We start from the raw sequence: 17,916 nt of genomic DNA, 5'->3' as shown, positions 1-17,916 counted from the left end.
GTTTTGCTTTTATGAATCAACATCTGACATGTTTCCTTGCGTTTTGAGAAGAACTGGATTCACTCTTTGTGGTCCAAGATGATGCACTGATTGGTGTGGTAAGGAGCTAAGTGTCACTGGGCTGGTTCAATATTTGGGCAACTGTTAAAAGCTATGGATCTTCCTTAAAAATAACAGTTTGTTGTGGGGAAGTATCAACATTGTTTCTATAAAAGATGCATAAAAACTGGTTCATCAAAACAGAGAAAACAGCTCCAAAAGATTTTTGCTGTTTTCAGGGCAGCACCCCAAGTATGGGGTAGAAATATTTTTAATATGCAAGTCTGAATAAACAGTATGAGAAACATAACCTTTTTCATCTTTGGCCACTCTTAAAAACTGTGTTTCCTTTGAAGAACTCTGTTGTCTTTTTCCAAGATACTCTGTCTTTATATTAAATGCATGTTCTGCATAATTACCCTGGGAAAGCTGCTTTCTAATTTTATGATGGAGGCAATCCTAGAAACAGGATTTGATCTGAGATAAAGGCATAGGGGCTGAAAAATCTAGCTTTTTGTGACACGATTTCTTCTTTTAGGTAAACCTCAGTTGCATCAGGCTTCAAACATCCTGTGATCTTGGGAAAAGAGGCTAGTGGATTTCTTGATCATCATGAAGACATACATGAAGCAGGGACATGGATTAATAGGCTTGGCTCTCCCTTTGTTTAAGTCAGTCACTAATAAGCATTAAGTTCTCTGTAAGGCACATTCGGTCTTTAGAGTCACTTTGGGAGTTGAGTATTAAATGGAATTTTCATTAGAGTTTCTCCCAGAATTCAAAATTTGCCATTAGGAACTGATTTGAAAAAATCTCAATGCTGCATAATCAGGTAGGCAAAGCTTTCTGAATTGGGGCTAATTTGGAAAAAAGGCCTGTTTGAATTACTGAGCTTTCAGAATGAGAGAATATATCTAAAGTAATGCAGTGTTATTACTTTCAAATCAAGCCAATAAAACTATGCTTTTAAGAGACAGTCTGCAAGTCCCCCAATTAATAAATAGTCAAGATTTACTTGTATTCAGTTCCATTAAACTCTTTAAGACATTATTTTCATGGATGTAATAGCAATCTTTAGCACGATCTTTGTTAAAAGGTACGAATTCCACATCAAAGGGGTCTGGATGAATGAGAGCACACTATGTCACATTATGAAAGTCTTGCAGATATAGGGCCTTGGGAACTTGGAAACACCCCGATATACCCTGATTGCAATGGATATATCATTTCAACACTTCCAGCAGGCTTCTGCTAAGTGTTTCTGAATTTCATGTACAAAATACAGGGATTTGCATGGAAGATCTTCCACTAGGGAAATGGAGCACCTTACCTTGAAACCAAGCTACGATGCTGATTTTGGGGGTGTAGGGTCAAAGGTTAGGAGGAAAGGAAGGTAGTTGGAGGAGGGGAAGAAAGAGGAGGAGCTGAGGTAGGTGATAGGGGGGAAGACTGAATTGTTTTACACAATTTAATACAGTCTTTGCTTTAGGGTTTACATCTTGTGATCATTTAGTTTTAAATATAAAAAGTAATAAACATTTACCAAGTAAACATTTAAGAAGTCTTTCCCTGACTTAATATAATTCCTCATTTATAAAACATTAGCTGAATGCTGGATCTAGCACTGGGTTAAGCTTTATCTATTTCTGTAGTAGACTGTTTTCTAGGCTAAGTTGTTGGACCGAAAGATATTTGCCAGAAAACTTATCTTAATTTTGATGACGAAGAGTCTAAGTAGGCAAATTTAGTCTGACTTTTGGGAAGTGAACTGTTGATCACTAATGTATCCTTGTCAAGTATCTCCTGAAGATGGGTCTGTAGAGCATAAAATTAGCTGATGGATGCCCAGAATTTACTTACTGGCTGAAGGCTGTGCAGAAAGCCAATTTGGACAATTTCAGAACATAATTAAGTCTAAGTAGCCTCAAAGATATTCCCTAATGGAGCCCTTAAAAGTGAACATATTAAAAAAATAAAAGTGAGCATATTTACTCAGATTAATAGCATGTGGTAGAATGAATTTTGTCTCCTCAACCACTGGAGATAAAGGAGGAGGAGAAATGGTTATTTCTTGGGATAATATAAAATATCTATGCATTTTTAAACTCATGGTGAGAATATTAATTTTTCATCTTATTAGTTTTCGCCCTGTCTTAAAAGCCAGACATTATACTCTTGCAAATTCATGTAGTTATTTTTGATTTGGAAAAAATCAATAAATTCAGTTCTTGACCATGCCAAAAAATGACGAGGACAGCCAGACACCTGGATGATCACAGGCCGTGAATGTTGGAATTTGGTTCTAATTTGAACTTAAACTTCATGTTGCATTCTGGTGGGATCCTGGGATGGGGACTGGAGCTGGGCTGAGCTCTGGTCTCAGGGCAATTACCTTGCAGCCTTCACACGTGATGCAGCGGTAGTGATACCCGGTGGCTTTGTCACCACATACTACACATAGCTCGTCCTTGTCTAAGTAACTGGGGATGTACCCTGTGAAGAAGGAAAAAAGAGGAATGTGAGGAGAAAATATCATGCTAAAGTCAAAGACACACCATAGCTTGGCAGAGGATAAAAGGAAGACAAGAGGTAAGGCGCGTGAGGGAGGAGGCAGGACCAAATTGTTTTATACACTTTAATCCAAATTTTGCTTTAGGCTTTACATCTTGTGATCATTTAGTTTTAAATATAAAAGGTAAATAAAATATTTAACAAGACAAAATTTAAAGTCTTTCCCTGACTTAATATACTTCCTCCATATCTTATATTTATCCACTAACTTCTCTCACGTGTACAGAGTTGATACAATGCCCAAGATTTCAGAATGCCTTAGAAATAGGTGTGATCACTATTGCTGTGCAGGTGGGAATACTCATGAAAACTGTTGGAGCCAATGAATCATGCAGAGAGGCCAAGATCTGAGACATCTGGAGTGCTTTGGGTTCTGGAGAACACAATCTCTCTTACAAGGCTTATTTTGGAATTTTCTCTTAGAAGACTGGATCTGCTTTAGGATCAAGGCACCATGCAATAAATTCAGGAAACATTATGGTTCAGAGATCATCAAGTATTTGAGGTGAATAGGCTTTCAGAGGTTTGCTTGGCCTACCTCAGGGTCATACTACAAATTAAGGCAGAGGTCTTCTAACCAGATCTTCTAACTTCCAGTATAAGTAACGCTGGTCTTTTTCTAAAAATAGACAGTTAACTTTTAAGTAGAATGAACAAAGCCATCTAAAATTTTTTTTGAGTAAACTTGTGCCATTATGACACAAAACCTGAGAATTCTGGGTGGTATGAAATAATGGAGGCTATTTATTAAGAAAAAAAGAAAGTCCAACCACGATAACTCTCTGTGTAAGTGTACTATTGGTTTATTACTTTAAATTCCGTGGCCCAGGAAACTAAAGTTTAAACACAAAAACAGGGATGCTTGGGTGGCTCATACTTGAGCGCCTCCCTTTGGCCCAGGGCGTGATCCTGGAATCCCAGGATTGAGTCCCACATTGGGCTCCCTGCACGGAGCCTGCTTCTCCCTCTGCCTGTGTCTCTGCTTCTCTCTGTGTCTCTCTTGAATAAATAAATAAAATCTTAAAAAAAAAAAAAACCCAAAGCAGAAGCATCCTACTTCCCACTAGTCTTTGCCTCTTTCCCTTCACTTGTAGACAATGTCCAAATATAAGAAACTGATTCTAAAGGGCAAACTCAGTTTCATATGGTATCAGTGGTTTACCACTGAAGCACATATCTTTAGGTGAGTGCAGAAATCAAAACAAAATTTGCTCTGTTGGGATGTGGATAAAGGAAACGCTGAGAAAATAAAATCATTCCTTTTCCTGATCGTAGCCCCTTATGAAGTTCCTTGACTTGATAAACTCTTACTGGTTTCAATAAAGATTAGCCAGGTTGAAATGACAGATGACTTGCTGTATGTTTTACCATGACATTTTCATAGGCCTTTTATTAAACTAGGTCACAGAGGGCTTACATCCCAGAAAAAAATCCACAAAGGAGATAGAAGAAAATGAGTCCTTTTCACAATTTCTTAGAAATTACTTTGTTCAGACTTTATTTTAGAAAAATGGCCCCTTTTGGGAGGGAGACAAGTGACTTCAAAGTGAGATCTGGTAATGTACAGGATTATCTTCTTAAATATCACAGCTTTTCTTAGTTTACTTTTGCATCATGCAAACCATGAGTCATCTGTTGAATTTGCTTCAAGAGTTTCAAAACTTTCATCAGACATTTTTAAAAAGAGAATTCTGGGAGGGATGTGGACAGAAAAATAGGGGACTGGAATGATTTGTGTGTTTATTTAATCATTCATCTATTCATAGGTTCAGAAAACATTTATTTAGCATGTACTATGTGCTTAGCACTGTGCTTGGTACTGAGAATATAAAAACAAATAAGGCATGGTTTCTCCCCCTGGTAAGCGTACGTGTAAGAAACTGAGTTCTATACTTCCAGTCCGGGTCATTCCTTAATGTGAGAAAAGGCGAATGAAGGAAAGAACATGAAAGGTGCTGAACTCCACTGCAAGGAAATGCAAAGTCCAAATCACAAGGAGACACCACTCAACTTAGGGTGGTTATAATAAAAATGACTGACAATAACAAATGTTGGTGAGGATATGGAAAAATCTGAAACCTTATATATTGCTGGTAGGAATATAAAATGTGCTTTAGAAAATAAAGCACATTTTGGCAGTTCCTCAAAAGGTTAAACAAAAAGTGACATATGATCCAGCAGTACCACGCCTAAGTATATAACCAAGAGAACTGAAAATACATGTCCACACACAAATCTGTACATGAATATTCAAAGAAGCCTTATTTAGAATATCCAAAGGATGGACACAACCCAAATATCCATCAAGTGATGAATGGATAAACAAAAGGTAGTATACTCATACAATGTAATATCATTCAGCTGTGAGAAGGAATGCTACAATATGGATGAACCTTTATAAAATGAAAACATTATGTTAAAAGAAAGCAGCCAGACATGAAAGGCCACATATTGTATGATTTCATTTCTCTGAAACGTCTAGAATAGGCAAATTCATAGAGACAGAAATTAGATTAGTGGATGACAAGGCCTGGAGGGTGGGGAGAGTCAGGAGTAATTGCTAATGGGTACAGAGTCTCTTTTCATGGTGATGAAAATGTCCTGGAAAGAAACAGTATTGATGGTTGCACAACTCTGAATATACTAAAAACCATTGTTTTTCATGGATAGGTTTTGTACACTTTCAATGTGTGAATTTTATGGTATGTGGAATAGGTTTCAATAAAGCTGTTATTGCAAAAACAAAGAAATGACGGAAATAAAAGAGAACGTTTCCATTTGACAAACATTTTTTGAGTATACTATGTGCCAGGCAATATGCTAAAGATCTAAAGATGGCTAAGTGTTCATTATTGGGCTTCAAGTCTGAAGGTGTACCTGAGAAGGCTAAAGATTTCAGAAAAGATTTCTGAAAGAGGTTATAATGCAGATGCAGGAGTCCAAACTTCAGGCCTAATGAAAACTGCATTAGAAAATTTGATTTTTGGTAAAGAAACTAAGATTCCAGTCAGATTAAAACGAAGACATCCAGATTGAAGCTCATCCAAGACCTAATGATCTGGGGACATGCAGGCTCACTAATCAACTGGATTTGGTCTGTCTTTCTTTGCTCTGATCACTAGGTTCAATACAGTGAGACAGGACTAAAGAGAGCTTAAGGGCAATACCATTTTCCCCACAATATAGACATGAAAATCACTATGACCAGGCCAGTGTGATTCAGATACCATCACCAAAAGTGGAGATTTGCAATCTGAATTTTATACATTGTGCTTTGCTTTCTACTTTGGGCTATATAATCCATTACACTCAAAAGAGTGTTTGCTTCCTGGCTAGGTTTCTCATTAACCCCAAGTCCTAAGGTTGTATACCACTGTCTGGTAGGTAACTGATGGTGCTGTGGTTCAAATTTAATAGGTAATCTGTCAACATCTACAGGAAAACTCACTGGGGATTGCTTTATTCCAAAGGAGAAGTCCATCCATAGGAAGAAATAACACAAAATATTCTGACAGGGATCTGTGCCCAGAGAAATAACTAGTTACCAAATGTGGGGGGAGGGTCATAGGGGAAATGGTCAGAGATACTCTGAACTTAACACCAATGGAATTCAGTGGTCCCTCTTTAGGAATCAAAAGCAATATGGTAAAAGAATATATATATATATATATATATATATATATATATATATATATATAAAGTAAAATATACATATATATCAAACTTCAGAAAAAAAGAATATATATATATATATATATATATATATATATATATATATATATATGTTTGATTTGCCAACATATAACACCGAGTGCTCATGCCGTCAAGTGCCCTCCTCAGTGCCCATCACCCAGTCACTCCATCCAAAGATACAGATCTAGTGAAACACTGGGGCACCTGCACTCCAATGTTTATAGAAGCAGTGTCCACAATAGCCAAACTGTGGAAGGAGCCTCGGTGTCCATCGAAAGATGAATGGATAAAGAAGATGTGGTTTATGTATACAATGGAATATTACTCAGCCATTAGAAAGGATGAATACCCTCCATTTGTGTATTAGTTTCTTACAAATTTTATTTTTAAATAAAACATTTACAAGTAATACAGTTCATTATAGAAAAAGTAAAATACATAAATGAGCAAAACCCAAATTTGCCTTTCAACTCCCCACCACAGAGATAACCACTCTAGCATTTTGATGTTTCTTCATCTTAGATTAGCATGTGTGACTGTGTGTACCTGTTTGTGGGTGTATTGAAACATAGACTTATAAAACACATAGTAACTTTTAAGCAACAAAGTAACCCAATTATTAAAACCCACACTTTTCTGGTAAAGGCAGATGGAATGCATCTTTCCCCATCAGGGAAGTTATCTCTTGATCTCTTATCTGTTGAGGTTATGTAATAGTTGTTCAAAGTGAAGACTCTTCAGTTCTTGGTATCAGGTGCACATGGCAGGGATAAGGCAGAGGTACAGCCTCTTCCACCTCATATTCAGGAACCAATTGTTATATAGTTGGATACTGTATTGCTTATGGGACATGCCTTGGAAGGGCCAGAGAATATTAAACAGAGTTTGTTTAATTAATTTTAATTTAATATAAAGAGAGTTTGCATCTCTTTAAACAGAGATGCAGGTCCCTCACCATTTCTCACTGTACTTCATGACTTGCCTGCTCTGTCTTGTGGTGTTGGTAGTAAGATACTGAAAATTTCCTTCTGCCTGTAGTTCAATAATTTATGTAGGTTGTTGAACAGTTTGACCTTTAAGTTCTTGTGAATCCTGGAATCTACTGATAATTCTATCTGTGTGTGGAATGGGCTCCTTCCATTTTCTGACTGCTAGTCTGATGGGCGGTTTGATTTGTTCTCTTATTTCTCCTAGATTATCTTCTTGGTGGGTATATGAATAGGAGATTACTTATGTCTTTAGTTAAATCATCATGACTTTTACAGAAACATCTACTTAAGTTGGTTGCAGTTGCTTACATGGTCATCCTAGTGTACTCCACCCATCTCTTTCTTTTCTCTAAAATATTAATTCAGAACCATCTTATTTACCTAAAACAGTCACCACAGGCAATGACACATCAATTATCATGCCTAAGTCCGTTATTCATCATTAAATGTCATCCATCAGGGAGTAACATCCCACACGTAATTAATAGGTAGGTGAAGATTCTCTTAAGATTACGGAATATATTTGACAACATCACATGCTAACTAGTTCTCCCAGAGAACTTAACCATTTCCTGCTCTCCTGATTTCTGTGTTTCTATCTTTTTCTTTTTTCATGCTTACCAAATAAGCCACATGCTGGCCAAAGATGCACTGCTAAGGAAAATGCACATGTAGTACAAGTTTTGTTACCAGGAATGAATGCTAAATTGATGTCAGTATTTGGTTCTGTCTAGAAGAAAACATGAGAAACACAACCCTGGTAGCCACAACTGCTCCTCTGTGAATTGTATCTGCAAATTATCACAAGTGACTGTTCACCCCAGAAAACAATTAAGACCCATGTTGATATGGTATAATTCAAGGGTGATATGTTTTCCCTAGCTCTTACATGCTCAGATGTATTATTTTTTAGACTAATAAACTATGCTGCCACTTTATCAAGCATATTATTATGAAAGCAAACTCCATCTGTTTGTTCAACAAAGACTTGGGATTTTTTTCAGTTGATGCTTGGCAATGTCTGCTTACTTGCCAGGTATTATCTTGCATGTAAAATAGGTGGACATTGTCAAATATTACTAACATTTCTCAACCTTTTTTGTTAGCAGCTTCATTAAGATATAACACACATACCATGTGACTCAATGGCTTTTTCTATATTCATAGAGTTGTGAAATTACCACCACAATCAATTTTGGAATATTTTCATCATCGCCCAAAGAAACCCAGTACCTTTAGAGGACACTCCCATTCCTCCTATCCCTTTCACCGCCCCCCTCCCCACCCGAGGCAACCGCTAATCTATGTTTTGTTTCTTTTTTTTTATGTTTCGTTTCTACAGATCTGTCTATTTTAGATATTTCATACAAATGAAATGACACATTTTATGGTCTTTTGTGCCTGGCTTTTAAGTTAGCATAATGTTTCCAAGGTTTATCCATGTTGTAGCTTAACATTAATTTAAAAAATCTGATTCTCAGAGGGATTTGGTACGTGGAAGGGGAAAGTTGTGTATATTTATGCTAGAAATCATGCAACAGGCAGTAAGCTTGGCTTCCTGGTTTGCATTGGATTCAAGGCTTTCCCATATATGAGTAAAATCAGAAGGCTGTCTAGTTTAATTCTCTTGAATGGATTACACTATATTAATCCATCCATCCATTCATCCAGCTAGCCAGCTATTAATTTATTTAATAAACATACATAGCCCTAATGTGTAAGACACTGGGTACAAACCTGAAACTGTATTAACTTGAAAGATATTCTTTTATTGCTGTCTGCTAATTTCCAGCAGAGCTGCCCCAGAGGCTCCTCCCGTTTCACCAAATTTTTCCTCAGAACAGCAATCATCTTTCCACATTCCTACTACCCTCATGGAATCACTGAGCATCTTTGTTTTCCACCTTACCTCTGGCTGGCTAGACCCTTGCTGCTGGGGGATAGAAGGCATGGAGTCCCAAGTCTTAGAACTCTAAAACACAGGAGGTAGTAGAGGACAAGGAAAGCAGAAGGAGGACTAGATCAGAGGTGTTAATTCAGAAAAGAGGAGAGGACATGATGACAAGGGACTCTGGATTTCCACCATCTGGAAGTCTTAGGGGTAGAAAAGGGGACAAAGCAAGTTTCAGACTATTTCTTCTGACTGAAAAATTTCTGAAACTAAAATATATTCATTTTACGGCTAAGTCTGGGCATAAAACAGATTCATGCACAAGTCACTAGCTAAACTTCCTCATCCCTGTCCCTGTAGACTCAGGTTTTTAGTAGCTGACACAACCTTTCAATCCAGAATTAGAACTAAACCACTTGAAGATGCAAATCGCTAGGAAAGGGAATAGATTGGTATAATGAGTTTTAGTCAAAATTTTAATCAAAGGGGAACACACAGTGACAATCCACAGTGTTTGGATTGCAGAGTGTTTACAGATCTCAGCCAACTTTTAAAACCAGAACATTTGTGGTGATTTCCTGCTTCATGTGAAAAATCAGAAGATCTTGCAGTACTGAGCTCAAATTCTCAGAGGGTGACAAATCTAACTGAACTGAGAAGGGCATCCCATCTTCTAAGAAAAAAAATACACTTTCTAGTTTGCTACAGTCTACACGACTCCCTATTGTGCCTCAACTCTGCAGCTAAATGTCAGTTGTCATTTATGCTTATCCTTCGATTATGTTTTTATAGGCAAAGAAATATTTCACAGATTTTTAATTTTTGTCAAAAGTGGGAAGACAGAAGTAATTCAAAGAAAAGGAGATAAAATATATTTCTTTATGAGAGAAAAATATTTTTATCATATAACATACACACAATATCTATGTTACTTGAAAAGTTTAAATTAAGCAGTCCTAATGAAACAGCTGTGTTTTTAAGCCATATCAGCTCTCTGGCATGTGTAGGCTTTGGAGTTTTAGAACTCTGGTACTAATGAGGTCTTTTCCTGCTTTAAAAGAGGGAATGGGGGGGGGGGGTGGAATCCCTGAGTGGCTCGGCAGTTCACACCTGCCTTTGGCGTGATCCTGGAGTCCAGGGGTAGAGTCCCATTTCAGGCTCCCGGCATGGAGCCTGCTTCTCCCTCTGCCTGTGTCTCTGCCTCTCTCTCTCATGAATAAATGAATAAAATCTTAAAAAAAAATAAAAGAGGGAATGGGTTGGAAAGCAGGAAGGTAAAGTATTTTAGAAGACTGGAGAAGGGGAGGAGACCAGGAAAGGTCACCAGAAATGGGTACTAGTTGCCTCTGATTTTGCTCTGAGAGTTTTATGGCATTGGGCTTACATGGAAGTTCCCACAATTATTTCAGATCCTGCATGTTTGAGAAAAAAATGGTTGCCTTTTCTTTATCTGAAAATCCATTCAGAATGAGATTCAGCGTTATAGCTCTGAAAACATGGGCTATCAGCTCTTCAGACTGATATTTAATGAAGGGGAATGAGCAGCTGCATTTGTCATCAGGATACCATCATTATTGTTATAGCTCTATTGGTCTGTCTGCAGGTATACCCTGCAGTCATAATAGATGTGCACTTCAGAGCACAAAGTAAAGGAGGTTATTGCCCTTATGGTGCTTATGATCCAAATGGAGTTTACCTAAATAAGCTGGTGATGAAGATGATGATAGATAATGAAGAGAACCCAAATCAAGACTATAGGAATGAGGTAAAACACATATATGTAAGTAGTATGTTGTATACTCTGCAGTAGTATGTTGCATACTTTGGAACAACTCAGTATACAAAAATCTAGACTTTTCAATAGGAAAACTGATGAGGGATTTTCACATTACAAAAAGATCCCCTACTTCAGATGTTCTCTAAATATGACGTTCTTTTAATGCAGTGGTTCTCAACCAGGGGTAATTTCACCCCAGAGGGACATGTGGCAGTATCTGGACATAGCATTGGTTAGTCAAAGCAGGGTGGGAGCAGTTGTGTGCTACTGGAATATAGTGCATAGAAGCAAGGAAGGCTGATAGGCATCCAACAAGGTACAGGTCAGCCCCCACAACAATCATCTGACCCCAAATGTCCATAGTGCCAAGGTTGAGAAACTCTGGTCTAATATACATTATATAAAAAAATTTAGGGGATCCCTGGGTGGCGCAGTGGTTTGGCGCCTGCCTTTGGCCCAGGGCGCGATCCTGGAGACCCGGGATCAAATCCCACATCGGGCTCCCAGTGCATGGAGCCTGCTTCTCCCTCTGCCTGTGTCTCTGCTTCTCTCTCTCTCTCTCTCTCTGTGTGTGACTATCATAAATAAATAAAAAAAAATTAAAAAAAATTTAAAGATGGTGTACACAAATGATTCAGCACTATTGTAGAAAACAAGGGATACCTGCCTTTGAAGCCAGGGCCAGTCGGGAGCCAGGGTGTTGGAGAGAATGTGGTGCTGGTTAAATAGAAGCTGGTGGGTTCTGAGCTGAGTTAGTGACTTGAGGTGACGCAGGCTGAGAATGGCAGGGCACATGCTGGGGTAGAGCTGACAGTGGCTGGTAGCTGGAAAAAGTATCACTAGTTCAGGGAAGTATGGCAGAGAGAGGAGTACATGGAGAAACTGGCCAAGATTTCTGGAAAACAGAGTGCGGTGTGGGCAGAAGTACAAAGCCAGAATCAAAACTTCCCTTGAGAGCAGGGAAGCCAGAATCTTCCCTGTGGGTAGGAGAGAGTTGGTGGAGTTAGTGTTTGATCTAACAGGGCATGGAAGAGGGTTTGAAACTTAGAGGAGGAGCCCTGTGGTGGGTGCAGAGGGCAGGGAATCACAGCCACTGAGTGGCTAGAAGCAGAAGGCTTTGAGAAGGGGGATGACCATGGAGAGAAGACACCGCAACACCGCAGGAAGTATCTGTAGATGAGGAAAGAGGAGTGGGGTGACCACTCAAAAGCACACGTCTCCAGCAGAACAGGAAATTCTCTAAAGCAGCTTAGTACAGTACAGAGGGACCTGAGATGAGGGTGGTACCAAGGACAGCGCACGGACGCCCAGCAGTCGTGAGGATCTGGAAAAGGAAGAATAGACACTAAGTGAGCACTGGTACTTAGTATCAGTACAAGAAGATGGGGTCATAAAAGCTAGACCAGAACAGATGGTAGAGTGGAAGGCAATGGAACCTCAGGCCAATGCACCTGAATGCTGAGACCTAAGAAAAAAGCTTTGAGTTTGTGGGAAAGTATTCATTGAGGGATGCAGGGGGGCGGACATGAGCCCCATATGTAGGAAATAAACAGCACCAACAATCTTTCACAAGCCTGTCAGTCATCTGACTTCAGTTTCTCAACATGCCTTGAACTGCAGCTATTAACTTTCTTTGTGAGGAACTGGCAGTGGGTGGTCTAGGATGAGGTTAGGCATCCAGTGAGATTTTTGAAGGACATGCCTTTGACAAGGCCGATAATTAATCCTCGGAAAAGAAAGGACAGAAGAGTCAGCTCATGCTTTTGTCTGCACTTGGACTAGGTTTGGAAACTACAACGGTTCCTTACTTTGCTTCCAGTTCTAGATACTGAGAGGAGGAACTTTTAACCTCTTCCACAGCAAATGTGTTTTGTATTTTAAAACATGGTTCTATTGTTTTCTGGAGTGGTATTGTCTCTTAATAGTATATGGGTTGGGCCGTGCCTAATTTGAAATCCTAACCTTACATCAGCATCCCTACAATTACATAAGCATTACAGAAAAATCTGCAGTTGCATTAACTTGTCAAGTATTATATTTTAAAGATATGATGTCTGCAACACTTAGTGCATTGGGTGGACTAATCTTATGTGTTTAAATTAAACAAATTCAACTAGAGAGGGAGAGACAGAGGCATAAAGAGAAAGTCTAGGGGAGAGAGAGGTAAAGGGGAGGTGGGGGTGGGGCAGGGGAGACAGAGAGGAGAAAGAGGGGCAGGAAGCGAAGGAGAGGTAAGTGTTGAGAAAGAAATTGAAATAGTGTGCAATCATCTCATCCTCGGCTTTGTGGCTGGGAGTGATTATGTGGTTGGGAGACTCACGAATCTTCCCTTTTTTATGGTTTTCTTCCTGCCTGCCTCTCCAGAGACTGAGTGTGATTCCAGGGCTTAAGGGTACCTGTTTCTCATGGAATATTTTTTTTCTGAGCAGACTTTGGAACTGCCTCATGTCCGATTCTACTATATAGCAGCCCTTCTTTAACTTTGAAAGAGGCCAAGGAAATTCTAATTAGAGATCATATTTCTTTGGGGCTTAACTCTTCTTTTTAATCCAGTCCTCTTGATGTGGGCCACTTCAAACATCCCTCAATTTAATTTCCATTTCTAATGTTTACATGATTATTCACATACATGAAATGAAGAAAGGTTTAGATTCCTGTCCCTGAGACAAAGGGGCAACTAAGAGAGATTCAGAAAGGATGGTTCTAGGTGCAGTTCCTGCTTTGGTTATTAATGTTTCTTTCTGCAACACTAACAATGTGGCTTTAGAACAAGAATGCGTGCAATCAAAACCAAAACTGAACAGAACAAAAACACTCCATCTCCTTGACCCGGACTCAAAAAGTCCAGGAGTTTTTTATTCTCTTGGACATAAAAATGAACTCTGATGCAAACATACTACATATAGGTGCAATTCCTATAAAGATGGCACATGGAAATGTTAAGCAAAGAATCTGGTGGACAGGGGTTGCACAGGACAGACACTCTAGGGAATGATTCTATTTAAATAGACCCAGAGACTGACCAGCAAAGCTGTGCAGGTCAGCCAGACTCAGGCTGTTTGGGGGACTCTGGAATGTAACTGGAATTTCTGGTGGAAACAACCAGTGACCTACACATCACCACCTACCTCCAAGCAAAAGAAAAAGAAAAGTAAAGAAAAAGATACTGACTTTTAACTATGACGAAACCATGGTCACAAAGGAGAGGAACCAATTCCCCTCCCCTCTGGCTGACTTCCAAACCTACTCTTTCCTTCCTCCTGAGCTGGGGGCTTAGGTGAAGTGAGTGGTCAGAACTGGCTGTGATGACTGATTTTTAACCTGACAAAGTAAGGCCATGTTACTTGAAAGACAAAAATAAGGAGCTCATATCCTCTGAGTGATTGCTAGGGTTCTTATTATTTGTCCCTAACTTTTAAAAATGAAAACTGTGTTTTCTCATATTCTATATGAAAAATAAGACAGACGTTACATTCTGCATTTCAGCCTTCTTCAAAATGTAAATGATATTGGCTCTGCTCCCCAGCCTAATTCTTGGAATTTTAGTTTAAATTTGATTTAATGAACTGAATTCTGCCGTTTTCTTCGTTCATGCCCTCAATGCTTCAGGAACTCGCTTGGCTACAGACGTAAAAACACACAAGAAACAACACAAAGAGAACTAAAATCATTCTAATGTCTACCATTAAGATAACTAGTCTTGACATTGGGTTCTGTAGTCTTCCTTTATTTCATCTATGTGTACTGACAGTACATTTTTTTTTACAAGCATTATGATCATTTTCTAAATACTAGAAAATTCCAATTAAAGGCTAAAGAATAAGCCATCTTTAAAAAAAACAATGACAAAGTTAAGACAGCTGTGTTATGGAAGAGTTTATAGCGTCGTAGTGACAGCGACAAATCCAGATGAAACAATTACGAATTTCATGAAAACAGATAAAAATCCAATCGGAATAATGAGGTCTGCCCCACTGAACACCTGTTTAGAGTCTTAATTTTGCCTTAAGGAGATACTACTGATGTCCTCCAACAACAACAAAAATCAATAATGGATCAATATGGATAAACGTGTTGGGTACAACCTTTTGTCCTAAGAGACAGTTAACAGCTGGGTTTAGTTTTACTGGGATTTACTTAGAGACTTGTAACAGTAAATAATGGCGCATTTAAGAATATTTGCCTGCTTTGATTTAGTGAGTTTGGCAGGTGGCAGTGGCCTTTCAATGGCATATGGCTTTGGGAAATTACATCAATATATGCATACAATGTGTCTTAGCCTCTAGTTCAAGCGGCAAATTAATTAGCAAAGAATCTGGTTTAACGTTTTATGAGCAAATATCCTCCAGCCTGCTTGAAGAAGATATCGTGTAAAGACAAAAGAACAAAAGAGTAAAAGAGCCTGAAAAGTTTTGCAGGAATTTTTAAGAATAGCAGAATGCCCCAATAGAGAGGCAGGCACCAATATTGTCTTGAGGTCCCACAACACTGTGAGATGCACATCCAGGAATGTCTAATGAGGCAATGTTAACTTCTTCTTTTCAAAGATAAATTACTTATAAGTATAATATTAAATGAAACAGAAAGTACACAGTCAGCCTATCTCAAATATTCCCATAAAGGACTTCTGTAGTGTGCCCCATGTGATAAATGAGAAATTCTGATACCCTCCAAGAGGATGTGAAACTAGAGGAAAATGCAGACAAATTACTCTAAATATGTTTTCTGCTATAATTCCCTTTATATTTCATATTTGGAAGTTGGAGAACAGGACAGAAAATTCAAACATAGTATATGGTAAAAACTAAACAGGAATTTGAGGGTTTTTTTTTTTTAGGCTTTGTTTTCAAAACAGGCTACTTTTAATTACAGAGTCACATTAAGAAAAACAAATCATAATTTTTATAGGAACCATAATCAACCAAGCCACATTGTTTTAAGATAATTTCATGGAGAAATTGACCTTTGAGGATCAAAGGGCATCATATTTTTGCAAATTACAGAAACCTGTAAATTTGGTTTCCTATGCAATATCCTGTAGATAGTACACAGAAAAAAAAAGAGTTTCTGGCATATTTAAGAATAGAATAGAATTTAAGCTATTTCCAAAGTATCTGGCAGATGCTACTGAGTTTCCTGTTACCTGCTTATTTACTTTATTTTTTGGTATACAAGAAATTTTCCATTGATAGAAAATTACACAGCACTGTAAAGCTACAGTGTCTATTAAGATAAATGGATTTGCACTTGTTTTCACTTAGCATATTTTGAAGGGTATTTTACTTGCTTTCATATAGAGAATTCATTTAACATGATTCCAGACACATAATACTTTAGGGACAAAATGGCATTAGAAAGCATATTAGTTCCTTTTTGAGTTTTACATTCTTATAGCTTAATATGGTCATGAGTAGATTCTTCACAGCTTACATGGATCAGTAAACATATCAAGATGAACAATTATAAAACCTAATATATCAACAGTGCACGATCATTAAAAATCACTAAAATATTTTAATAATGAACTTTTAATATGAAATATCAAAAAAAGTCAAATGAGTTTTTAATTTGAACCTGAACTGGGGAGAATTATCTCACTTCAAAAGCCACAGTGCCTATCCACCAAGGGGAAGCCTTTTACATATTTTCTTTAGCACAGAAACTGACCTTATTCATTTTAGGCAATACACACACACACTATCTATCATCTATCTATCTATCTATCTATCTATCTATCTATCTATCTATCTAAATATGTACACACACACACACACACACACACACAGCTTAAAAAGTCAGCTCAATCCAGCTCTCATATATGCTTTAAAAAAAGTGCTTGGAAATCTTTATTGCTCACGGACCCCTTTCAATCACCTAGCAACCTCTCTCTTTACTGCTGTTTTTAATTTCAAACACTCAGCGCTTAAAGTCAAAGATTTGACAAAGCTGATGCAAACTGTAACTTTAAAACACAACAGAAACAAACACGGAAACTTTTAACAAATTTAGTAAAATGGTCCCTACCTTTTTTCTGAGAGTACGATGGCGACTGCACTTGAGAAAAAGTAGGCTTTTCTTCAGTGAAATACTCAGGTTGGCTGTATTGATTCAGGGCCATGTCCAAGTCAGAGTCCTTGCTTTTCAGCATGTTTCCAGGGTAACTACAGGTATAAGGCTGATTCACTGCCCAGGCCTGTTCCATATATATGTTGTTACTGGGCACAGCCTGAGCGTTGCAACCACTGTAACCCGGACTATCTTCAAAATACGTGTAATAATCAGTGGCCTGCATGTAGCAATTGCTGCCGGCAGCTGGGTGCACTTCATATACTTCTTGCATACAGTAGTTCATTCTGTTACCCTGGCTCAGTGTCTACTTTACATATACACACACTCTACACATGCATTCACCAGCCCCATACACCCTGAGAGCTGGGCATATACGCCGAGAAGTGTCCATCCATACGCATGAAATGAAAAGGAAAGATGAATAAACACCACCACCACACAGCAACCCCAGCCTGCTTTACTTTGGAATAGCACCCGATGTACTAAAATCCTATTTAGATTGAGCTGTCTTTTGGGCTCTCCTGCCATTCAAACATATTGGAAAGCAGATTTCTATCAAAGGGTCTTAAGCTGAGAACGCAGCTAATTCCTGGGGTAGATGGTATGCAGGTAGGGATGACCATCACCCAGCTGGAAGAGTAACAGCAAGAATGCTCCTGTTCCTCTGACTCTGGGAAGATTCATTTTATATGCCATTTTTTAACCCCTTTTAACGTGATTAGAAAATGATTACTCATTGCGATGTCATGTGGCTTGACAACTTAAGCATGAAACATTGTAAAGACATCTTAGACAATATCCTTGGATACGCAGAAAATCCTAAAATCAATAATCCGGTTTATTAGCATGACCCAGAGAAAATCCCAGTAGTAACGAGCCTGATGACT

The 17,916-nt window shown here is 38.4% G+C and overlaps 1 protein-coding gene across 22 annotated transcripts in view; it reads right to left on the bottom strand.

Annotated features, from left to right (window-relative positions):
• Positions 1 to 17,916, bottom strand: part of THRB (thyroid hormone receptor beta) — a 372,691-nt gene that overhangs the window by 32,448 nt on the left and 322,327 nt on the right. For 21 of the 22 annotated variants that reach the window (XM_041734410.1, XM_041734408.1, XM_041734416.1 and 18 more), the window contains one exon: positions 2,432 to 2,532. In XM_041734410.1, the coding sequence (XP_041590344.1) occupies positions 2,432 to 2,532 (101 nt within the window). Of the gene's footprint in view, positions 1 to 2,431; positions 2,533 to 16,984; positions 17,328 to 17,916 lie in introns of those variants that run through there. The other variant, XM_041734422.1, reaches the window with a different exon arrangement.

The sequence above is a fragment of the Vulpes lagopus genome, chromosome 19, assembly GCF_018345385.1.
Source record: "Vulpes lagopus strain Blue_001 chromosome 19, ASM1834538v1, whole genome shotgun sequence".
NCBI classification, from domain to species: domain Eukaryota; kingdom Metazoa; phylum Chordata; class Mammalia; order Carnivora; family Canidae; genus Vulpes; species Vulpes lagopus.
Note: the sequence above shows the minus strand (reverse complement) of the source record. Positions and strands in the feature narration are given on the sequence as shown.